This window comes from Podarcis tiliguerta (assembly GCF_965153285.1).
Source record: "Podarcis tiliguerta genome assembly, chromosome: 8".
NCBI classification, from domain to species: Eukaryota; Metazoa; Chordata; class Lepidosauria; order Squamata; family Lacertidae; genus Podarcis; species Podarcis tiliguerta.
Genome location: NC_139541.1, coordinates 18,658,281 through 18,669,769, shown reverse-complemented (window position 1 = coordinate 18,669,769; position 11,489 = coordinate 18,658,281). Strand labels below are relative to the sequence as shown.

At 46.8% G+C, this 11,489-nt stretch overlaps 1 protein-coding gene across 1 annotated transcript in view; it reads right to left on the bottom strand.

Moving 5' to 3' along the window:
• Positions 1 to 601: 601 nt before the first annotated feature.
• Positions 602 to 11,489, bottom strand: part of VWA1 (von Willebrand factor A domain containing 1) — a 44,545-nt gene continuing 33,657 nt past the window's right edge. The window contains exons 3-6 of the mRNA XM_083454060.1: positions 7,263 to 7,541; positions 4,567 to 4,839; positions 3,470 to 3,739; positions 602 to 1,724 (exon numbers count right to left, since the gene is read on the bottom strand). Of these exons, the coding sequence (XP_083310186.1) occupies positions 1,684 to 1,724; positions 3,470 to 3,739; positions 4,567 to 4,839; positions 7,263 to 7,541 (863 nt within the window). The 3' untranslated portion in view covers positions 602 to 1,683. The remainder of the gene's footprint in view (positions 1,725 to 3,469; positions 3,740 to 4,566; positions 4,840 to 7,262; positions 7,542 to 11,489) is intronic.

Here is an 11,489-nt window from a genome sequence, read left to right as displayed (position 1 = left end):
CGTTTTAATGCTGTAACCTGCCCCGGGACCTTAGACAAAGGATGGGTAATAAATACAGTCATACCTCATGTTACGTTTGCTTCATGTTACGTTTTTTCAGGTTGCGTCTCGCGGCGACCTGGAAGTACCAGAAAGGGTTACTTCTGGGTTTCGCTGCTCACGCATGCACAGTAGCACTAAATAGCGCTTTGCGCATGTGCACATGCCGCGCACCCGCGCAGATACAGCGCTTCAGGTTGCGGGCTTTTCATGTTGTGAACGGGCCTCTGGAATGGATCCCATGTGCAACCAGAGGTACCACTGTACCCAAATCATAATCGTAATAATTCGGTACCTGCAATACTACCCTGTGGCCACCTGCAGTGGTGGTGCTAGAGTGCAGCAATTTATTCATCTGGGATTCTACTGTAATCTGGGCTGGCCCTGTTCTCTCTCCTTGCCCCTGTCTGCCACCATCCAAGAGCCCTGGACTAATCATTTTTCATGGACCATGATATTCCAAAATATATTTTCCCTAAAATACTGGATTTGAAAGCTAGGGGGCGAAACCAGCACTTAGCTTAGGTCCCAGTTGTAAATGCCTTCCAAATCAAACAGGTCATTTGTTCTCTTGTTTAATTCACTGACTTCCAAAGGGATGCATTATAAGAAGACAGAGAGGCAATCTCTACCACATTAGCAAAACAACACATGGAAGAGTTGTGCAAAAGAGTGAAACGTTTTCCGGCTTACAAGAAAGAATAAGGAAGGGGACATTTTTGGTGCAGGGAAAATCCAGGTCGTCCTCTCCAAAGAGCTCTTATGGAATACATGCTATGAGGGTTTACATCTGCCTTGGAGGCCTGACATCTTCTTATCTGTCCCGTGGCCAGAACGGAAATCAATCCCGCAAATACTACCAGTCATTCGCTGTTGCTGCTGCTTTCAGTCCGCAAATTGTATGAAATTGATTACATTTCCCCCATTTGCATTGTGTTTCCATTGCACTGAAATGAACAGAGCGGGATAAAGTAACAGCAACATAAGCTATGTAATGATTAATTACGCGAATTAGAGAAGTTGCGGAATTTCGGCACAGCAGACAGCGAGATGAATGATGTAGAGTTTGGAGGAAGGCCAACCGCAGCAGAAGGGAAACAGTGCTGCTTGCAATGAATACAGGGCGGAATGGAAAGGGATGCCTTCTCCCATCCTTAATTAACTCTGGAATTAACTAGGTCCTCATGGAATCCATCTTTATCTTCCTCACACCTCTACACTGCGTGCCTCCGACTGAATTGCAGCTGTATCAGTTAAGGAGCACATCATATAGCAAGTGTTGGCTTAAAGGGTAGGGGATGGGTGTCCTGTGACATTCTTCCCCAGCTACAGCACATACTAAAACACAAATAAATAGAATACAGGAAGGAAAGAGGAATTCTGAGTCCCAGTCTTTTTTTTTTTTTTTTGGCTCATCCCCGCAGCTGAATCTCATCTTCCAGGTGGAGCCCTTTTTCTGAACACCAAACTGGAGCTTGGGATCTTGTAGGCAAGATGGCTGCCGGGGGGAGGGAGCCAGAGTGCTTCAGGGGGGGCTTGAGCAGGCTTGGGAGGGTGACCACCTCGTACGGGTTCCTCCCGCCTTCCTCCTTGTCCAGTCTTTCCCTCTGCTCTGCAGAGGTGCTCCTTGAGTCTCTTTAACTCTCACGCTCTCTGTCTGTGCCTGTAGCTTCCCACTGCCGAAGCTGGAAACGGGGGAGAAAGCGCAGGAGGTTAGTTCTGGCAGCCGATGAACATGCAAAACAGCTATTTGGCCTTTCGCCTGGGGCGAGCAAAAGGGACAGGCAGGCGATTAGGCCACAAACTTTTTGTAAAATGAAAAAAGAAAGGTACTGTATTTTTCGCTCTATAAGACGCACCAGACCACAAGACGCACCTAGTTTTTGGAGGAGGAAAACAAGAAAAAAAATATTCTGAATCTCAGAAGCCAGAACAGCAAGAGGGATCGCTGCGCAGTGAAAGCAGCAATCCCTCTTGCTGTTCTGGCTTCTGGGACAGCTGCGCAGCCTGCATTCACTCCGTAAGACGCACACAGATTTCCCCTTACTTTTTAGGAGGGAAAAAGTGAGTCTTATAGAGCAAAAAATACAGTAGTTGTTTGGCGCTTCTGGCCTACAGGGGTAGGCAACCTGTCGCCCTCCAGATGTTAAGCTACAACTCCCATGGTCCCTGACATTTGCCATGCCGACAGGCGGAACCTGTCACCGTCACGAGTGCCACGGAATACCTTTTCCACTTTTGTAAGAAAGCAATCTTTTAGTGGGGCAGCACCCACACCCTGGAACTCCCTGCTTATTGAGGCCAAGCTGGCACATCCATTGTCCTCTTTTCAGTGCCTGCCCAGAACGTTTTTGCTTAGACCGACCTATGCAGGCTATGTAGAATACGGATGTACTCTTTAATCTGTTTTTAGTTCATTGCTGATTATATCTTTTGCTTTATGGTTTTTAGGGCCTGCCTGGCAGTGGTGCCCTTCCTGTCGATGTCACAGAGATAAAGAACTACAGAACTTTTAGAAGACATCCGAAGGCAGCCCTGTAGCAGGAAGTTTTTAATGCTTGACATGTTATTACATTTTATTATATATGCTGGAAGCCTCCCAGAGCAGCTGGGGAAACCCAGCCAGATGGGTGGGGTATAAATAATAAAACTATTATTATTACTGATAATTTTATTGTTTTGTTCTCTTTGTGAAACATGTACGTACATCTATACCTATGTATGTGTGTAACAAAGTATAGTAAAGGTAAAGGGACCCCTGACCATTAGGTCCAGTCGTTGACGACTTTGGGGTTGCGGCGCTCATCTCGCTTTATTGGCTGAGGTAGCCGGCATTTGTCCGCAGACAGCTTCTGGGTCATGTGGCCAGCATGACTAAGCCGCTTCTGGCGAACCAGAGCAGCGCACGGAAACACCGTTTACCTTCCCGCCGGAGCGGTACCTATTTATCTACTTGCACTTTGATGTGCTTTCGAACTGCTAGGTTGGCAGGAGCTGAGACCAAGCAACAGGAGCTCACCCCGTCACAGGGATTCGAACTGCCAACCTTCTGATCGGCAAGCCCTAGGCTCTGTGGTTTAGACCACAGCACCACCCGCATCCCATAACAAAGTCTAGTAACAGATGCCAAATAAAATTAAGTAAACGGGGATCTCTAGAGCTAAGCACATAGGAGCAGATTTCCATACCAAAATCAAACCTAATAGACTGATATCACAAAGTTCCAAGCAAATTGGGGTTTGTGAATTTTATGGGATAAATGAATAAATCGTGACTCCTCAGTCACGGGTGATCAGAGGCATAACTGCCTCCAACAATGGCATCTACAACTAGTAGATGCTGCCAGCCTTCACCTCCATGGACCCATCTTATCCCCTTCTCAGGCAAGGCCATCCACGTTGGAGGGCGTCGCAGTCTCCCCGCAGCTTACCCGGCTGCTTGTGGACCATCCGGCACACGCCTTTCCCTTGCTGGTTCCTGTAAACAGGCTTGACGCACACTTTGTTGGTGCTGCCTTCCGCCAGGTCCGACAGCAGCACACTGTGGATCTGCGGTGAGACGCTGAGAAGCGTCGAAGAACCGGCCTGCCGCCGGCACCTAACCCGGTAGCCCAGGACGCTGCCGTCGGCAGGCTCCCACGAGGCCTTCACGGTGGTGGGGCTCAAGTCTTCGAAGCGCAGGTGCTTTATCCTGGAGTTCTCTGCCCAACGGGAAGAAACAGGGCATAAAGACAGTGGATTTCCATCAGCAAACTATATGCTATTGGCAGCCTGGTCCCCAAAGCTCTGCCCCTTCTCATAAACCACGCCCATTTTGCCGTGAGACAAGCAGATCTGTCAATACCACCACCACCATCACCACCAACAATAATTAATTATTATTAATTTATTTATATCCCACCCGTCTGGCTGAGTTTCCCCAGTCACTTTGGGGAGCTCCCAACAGAATATTAAAAACACGATAAAAGATCAAACATTAAAAACTTCCCTAAACAGGGCTGCCTTCAGATGTCTTCTAAATGTCAGGTAGTTGTTTATCTCTTTGACATCTGATTAGAGGGCGTTCCACAGGGCAGGTGCCACTACCGAGAAGGCCCTCTGCCTGGTTCCCTGTAACCTCACTTCTCTCAGGGAGGGAACTTTCAGAAGGCCCTCGGAGCTGGACATCCGTGTCCGGCCCGAACAATGAGGGTGGAGATGCTCCTTCAGGTATACTGGGCCGAGGCCATTTAGGGCTTTAAAGCTCAGCACCAGCACTTTGAATTGTGCTCAGAAACATACTGGGAGCTAATGTAGGTCTTTCAGGACCAGTGTTGTATGGCCTCGGCGACCACATATTAGACAGAACATGTTGGCTATTTTGGAAAGGGGAAAATCCACATTTCTTCAGCATCTTGAAACACATTCTCTTTGGTTTGGGGCCTCCGAGCATGTGGAAAATGCATCTGTGCCACCAGTTTAATTCATCAGCACTACCCTTCCTCCCTCATCTCCAAATTGTGTCCCTGTGGAGGGCATATCTTCTCACCTTCTGCCGTGCATGCCTTGGCCGACAGGGCTTTCTCCTTGCCCGATTTATAAATGGCAGACACAGTCACCAAGTAGGTGGTGTTGGCAGTCAGGTCATCCAAAATGGTGGAGTTGAGGCTCCCGTCAACCTCCAGCAGCTTGACTGCGTTCCCAGGTAGGGGCCCGTACAGGACCTGGTAGGCGGACACGCTGTCCGGGGTGGGAGCCCAGCTGACCCGGATGCTGTGGGGCCTGGAATCTGAGATGAGGACTCTTGCTGGGCTGATGGGCTCTGTGGAGAGAAGGTAGACAGACTGAAAAGGGGGCACTGTCAGGGAATGGTCTGAAGACGAGGACTGGGGAATGAAGACCAGGTTCTCGCTGATGGAGAGCTGGAGGGGGAAGAGTCGCCCCCTCCTTGTCCACAGCATGTTCAGAAGCAGAGAGAGAGAGACAGAAGCTGAATAGCTTAGAGAGGAGTTACGCAGACTTCCTATTTCTGGTGGCGGGAAATGGCTGACTCCCACAAGACCGGACTCCAGCCGTGCCAAAATTCAGGTAAAAAAACAGTTGAAAAGGTACATTACACAAACAAATCTGCACTCGGCGGATGAAAGGTTATCTGATTTCTCACATGATTGAGGATCGCAGAGACAAAGAAGTTTGGAGAGATAAAATTGAGATATGGAAATATCAATGAGAAGCAGGGCTGAGATTTCGACATGCTCAAGGTTCAGACTGTGGGCAGTTGTAAAATTAAAAATTACAATTCAGAGGATAATTTGAACTTTTTAAATTTAGTTTTTTATTTTTATTGGATTATTATTTGATATGTTAATTGGATGCCTTTTATTGGAAAATTAACAAACGTTCTAACAACAACAAGAAGAGAGGAGGTACCCAGTTATGAGATAATGACAACAGAACCAGAAGGTAGGGGGCAGCTACCATATTTTTCGCTCTATAAGATGCACCAGACCACAAGACGCACCTAGTTTTTGGAGGAGGAAAACAAGAAAAAAAATATTCTGAATCTCAGAAGCCAGAACAGCAAGAGGGATCGCTGCGCAGTGAAAGCAGCAATCCCTCTTGCTGTTCTAGCTTCTGGGATAGCTGTGCAGCCTGCATTCGCTCCATAAGACACACACACATTTCCCCTTACTTTTTAGGAGGGAAAAAGTGAGTCCTATAGAGCAAAAAATACGGTAGTTGAGACGTCTCTTGAGAGCGTGGGGGACCCCCCCCAACTCACCACGGACTTGGTGGTCCGAACATATCATAGAGCAAAGGAGTCAGAGGGAGGGAGGAACTTCCCGTTGGTGCCCAAAATGCTGCGGAAGTCGGAATTTGGATTAGACTAGCCAACTGCCCTCTTTGTGGAGAGCTGTGTATTTGTGCTCGCAACATGATGCTACAATAAAAAGATGCGACCTGCTGGGGTCACTTCAGTGCATTAGCAGCACTGAAGTGACCCCAGCAGGGCACAAGCCTGGGCAGTGTAAGGGGCTCCTGGGCTGCCCAGAAAACAAGCCCTCCCCCTCAGCCTCAGTGATGTAGACCAAAGGAAAACAGAGTAATACGTTTGACAGCTGCTTGGCTGGAATGAGGTATACACTCTGGGCGGAATGAGCCACCCAGAGTGGTTGGGGAGGCCCGGCCAGATGGTATAAGGTATAAGTAAATTATTATTATTATTATTATTATTATTATTATTATTATTATTATTATTATTGTAATTATTATAATACAAGGCACCATCCAACCAAACTAGGTATAAATGAAAGTTGAGGCAGATCATAGCCACTGTGGCTGGCTGCCACCTCTGTGAATTTCTCTATCCCTCTTTTAATGCCATCCAAAAGTTATTGGCCTTCACTGCCTCTCATGGTAGCAAATTCCATACTTAGGCTCTTGGCTGCATGAAGAAGTCCGTCCTTTTATCTATCCCAGCTGTGACATAAGCGAACAAAGTGTAAGAGCTGCTCCAAAGTGGAATGGCAATAGCATCCCATAATAACCCCCTTAAGAGCAGTTTCCAACACAATGCAGAGACTGAGCCGTGCCAAACCTCATCTCACCATCTGCTTCCTGGGTTTTTTCCCCCTACTGAGAGGAGTTTCACCAATGGCAAGAATTAGGTGCCTGACGTGAAAACTTGCTTATTCTGGTAGAAGCAGAGCTAATTATTTCTCAGCCCTTAAAATCCTGGAGCTGTCATTGCAGTGAATGAAAGGAAAACATTACCAATCGCTTCCGTATTTATTGCGTGGATCAGCAAACATTGGGAAGGATGAATTGAAGCTATTTTTAAAAAAATTCCATAGGAACATTGGAAGGGCCTTATGTCCCATCAGATAATGTGACCATCTAGTTTTGGGGCAAGAGGAAACCTCATGCCTGGAGGCCAAATGTGTCCAACAGGATTCTCTGAGGAGCCCTTGAAAATCTCCTCAGACCACACACCCCTCACTGATTCTCTTTTGCCCCTACTTGAGAGTTTTTACCTGGCTAGAACGTATCCTTGAACTCTGACCATTTATTTTATTCATTACTATTTATTCAGAGTTAAAGCTATGGTTTTCCCAGTAGTGATGTATGGAAGTGAGAGCTGGACCAAAAAGAATGGCCAGAGAACTTCTGCCTCTCAGTTGGACGCTGGCTCAGTTAGGATGGCTTTCCATTGTGCCCGCCCCCTCCAGACCGTCTTTGTCTTACCTTCCAAGGTGGTGACCCTGGTGGTTTGGGGTGGCATGTATCTCTCGTTGGACTCGGGAATGAGGGCGACCTCGTACGTGGTTTGCGGCACCAGGTTGCTCACCAAGAAGCTGGTGTGGTCACCTGTCAGCTGCTTGGTCAGTTTCCGCCTGGGGTCTCCGGTCGGGGCGTACTCCAGGACATAATAACCCGTCTCCCGTGTCAAAAACTTGGGCCAAATGAGGCGGAAACTGCTTGTTGAGATATCGGTCGCACGTAGACGCTTGGCCTGGATGACACCTGGAGTGGAGAAAGGCACAGTGATTCATTGATCGATGTTTTTTCCTTAGGTAGGGAAGGGTGAATATATTCATTCCAGTTTCTCTGGGTTAGACATGTCCATGAAATGATTTACAGTGGTACCTTGGGTTACATACGCTTCAGGTTACATACGCTTCAGGTTACAGACTCAGCTAACCCAGAAATAGTACCTCGAGTTAAGAACTTTGCTTCAGGATGAGAACAGAAATTGTGCAGTGGCAGTAGGAGCCCCATTAGCTAACGTGGTGCTTCAGGTTAAGAACAGTTTCAGGTTAAGAATGGACCTCCGGAACGAATTAAGTTCTTAACCTGAGGTACCACTGTATTTGCCTATCTAGACGATTTACACACTGCTGCTGTTTAAACAAAACTCTGAGCAGTTTGCAACATAGGCTAAGGTACCTTAAATAAACAGCAAACACCCAAAAACATCAGAGGGTTTCTACATTTCGTGAAGCACAATTAAGTACGGCATCTTCTTTAGTACGAAAAGAAACATTGCACGTAAAAATCGGCTGCGAAAGCAAGGGAAATTCATGGCAAACAAGGAAAGAAAACAGCCTCAAAACAAGCGTTAAAATGTGACAAATGAACTCAACTCTCTCAACAAGAGAGTATTGAAATAATTAGACAACTAGGCAAAAGAAAACCGACTTGCTGCTCTCAGCCACCATTTGTTCAACCAATTAACTGTGCCATTAAACCAGTGGTTCTCAAAGGGTGTGGCAGGAGAGGATGGAAAGTGTGGTGGAAAAATTGAAGGACAATCAAAGAAACATTTAAACAGTTCAGGGTTACTAACCTGATACTATAGTATCAAAATAATCTTGTTTGGATTTACAACCAGAAACAGCACCCACACATTGGCTATTCTTCTGCAGTTTTCCATGACATATTGTTGCGAAGAGGGATTTTCAAACTGACAGGAATCAAGGAAATAAGCAACTACCTGACTTTTAGAAGACATCTGAAGGCAGCTCTGTATAGGGAAGTTTTTAAGGTTTGATGTTTTACATTGGTTTATAATTTGTAGGGAGCCGGCTGGGGCAGCAGTCAGGTGGGTGGCATACAATTAATAAATTATTATACTTATTACTCCTATTATTAAGATCAGAAAAGGGAAAGGTTTCCTTGTGTTGATGAGGAGGTGAGTTTTTCTCAGATTAGACCTAATATAAATGAAATTACCCAGCAAAATCAAGCTCACACATCTCCTTGAGTTTGTATACATACTAAAGTGCACTTGTAAGAGGTTTGCTTATAATTATATTTTGAGAATGATTTGTGTTCTTATGTAACTGCATTGCTTTATACTTTATCAATGTCCCATGATCATATTGTAAAGTACTGTAGTTGTATTCTGTTATAAATCAAGCACTGCTGGGGGTTGTTTCTTTAGGTTTTCCAACATATTTCTTATCAATAAAAACGTTGGTGTGGCGTGAGCAAATTTTTATTCTTAAAGTGTGACCCAGAGAAAAAAATATTGGAGACCCACTGCATTAAAGAAACCAATTCGATTACATTTCCAGACCCTGATATAGCAATGAACTTCAGTAGGTCCGCTCTGAATAGGACTAGCGCTGCAGACAGCCCCACAACTTGATATTATGTTTAGATTAAAAGTACTTATTAAGGAGGAGGATAGGCTCAGGTGAGTCAAACATGCCCCCCCCCAAAGTGTGTTTCTGCTCTCTGCATCTCTCCCCCAAGACCAGCAGGTGGAAGCAGAGACAACATCATCTACACTAGTGTGAGCAATTTGAAGGTTAGAAATTGGTGGGTCTCGTCCCTTCTTATTAGGGAGAGAATGCCCAATATACAAATTCAACAAATGAAATAAAAATAAATAAACGCCTGGGGATATTCCAGGAGGCAGGGCTTGCAGATCTCAAGCTTGGGCCCGAGAATTGGATTTTAGGGACTATTCTCGGGGCTGTGAGCTACTCCTAAATCACTGCATTTCAGTCTTGGGTCTAGGATAGGTTTGAAGAAGAAGAGGAGGAGTTTGGATTTGATATCCCGCTTTATCACTACCCGAACGAGTTTCAGAGTGGCTAATAATCTCCTTTTCCCTTCGTCCCCCACAACAAACACTCTGTGAGGCTGAGAGACTTCAGAGAAGTGTGACTGGCCCAAGGTCACCCAGCAGCTGCATGTGGAGGAGCGGGGAATTGAACCCGGTTCACCAGATTACAAGTCCACCTCTCTTAACCACTACACTACACTACACGACACTACACCACACTGGGTTGGGGAGCCAGTGGTCCTCCAGATGTTCCTGGACTCCAACTCCCAGCATCCCTCTGGCCTTGGACCATGCTAGCAGGGGCTGATGGGGAACAGCAGCTCAGCAACATCTGGAGGGTTAGATGTTCCCAACTCCTAGAGTGAACAGCCAGATGTTCATCCTTGGCTCCTATTCAATTGCATGAACATCTCCCTGCAGACCCAAGCAAGACCTTGATTAACCCCCAGGTTAAAATCCTTCCTGGTTATGAGTGCGACACCAGGAGAGGCCAGCAAACCAGACTTTAATGTGCCGAAAAGGTCGGCTGACATCAGTGCAATACCAGCTGATTGACAGGTGGGCAGCCCAGCCCACCAGTGACACTCGGCCCTCGAGAGGTGGGGTGGGAGAGAAAAGGACCTGATCCGCGGGGGTGAAAAAGGTCCCTCACCCCTGTTTTAGGTGGCGATGGGATGTTTCATTCTGTGAAGACCCATTCAAATGAATGGACCTCTGTTAGGCATGCCCATTCACTTCAATGGGTCTACTTTGGGAAGGTCTAGCACTGAATACAACAAAGCAATGTTTATTACGCCATACGTTGTAAGGCAGCCCTGCCATAGTGGCAGGTGGGATGTCTTTCTTATTCCGCTGAATGGGGACCCAGTTTCATGTTTCAAACTCCTGCCCTATGGTGCCCCTTAAAGGACATATTCTGTTCACCCCCCCCCCCTTAGCTGCCAAGCTCCTAAGCAGGCCTGTTGATGGCTGTCAGTGAAAGAGGGAAATCGATAAGAGGGAGGAAGGGGCTTGCTGCGGGTCTGGAGGAAGCTTTAAGCCTGCTTTGCCTTCAGTTAAAATAAATAATAATCAGGCACTAGGCAGGCCAGGGGCGTGTGAGCTCCTTGCGTTTGGCCTGGCCAGTTTTCTGCTCGCTACTGTACAGAGACAGGCTCCAGCCCATCCCAAGCCAGGTCCTGCCAAGGCACGGAAATCTCTCCAGCACGCTCGGCAGGCCTTGAAACTGTGCAGACATTACCCCAGAGGGCTGCCAGGTTGCTAGAACCACGCAGGATCATGTCGCTCCCCGCCCAAAGCGTCCAGACAGATGCAAGCCCTCTGACAAACCTGAGAATGTTGAAAGTTTCATTCATTTCCGGAGCTGAGATTTGGAAATCAGATCTTAATTGCTTCCTAGCTAGCTGTAGGCGATGCATAAATTCTCCCTGTCCCTCTTCTCTCCCCTAGCCTCAGTCCTCCCATCTGCAACATGGGAAAATTTACACTGGGTACACCCACAATGTGGTTGCATTGCAGATGAGAGTCAACTGCCGACAGGCAAATAAATGCAGGTTGCTCAGTTAAAGTGGGTTTGGTGCTCTTGTGCAAAAAAGATAAAAATTAAAAAATGTTTGGGTGTGTGGTAGGGAATTGCCTTATTTTTTGTTGGAAGGGATGTGTCAGGGAATTGCACTGAAAAGTGTGGAAGTGGTAGGTGGGGCAAGAGGTAATAGGCGGCAGAGCGATGAATGTAAGTTTTTAACAGGCTAATTTCTAAACACACCCTTCTCTAGCCTCTGTCCAGACAAGCAAGAGGCATGATCAGAGTTCAAGCACACATTCCAGCTAAGCGAAAACACCCAAGGAGGGTGCTGAGCCAGGTCAGTGAAGAGTGTGGCTTGGCGAGAGTCCCGATG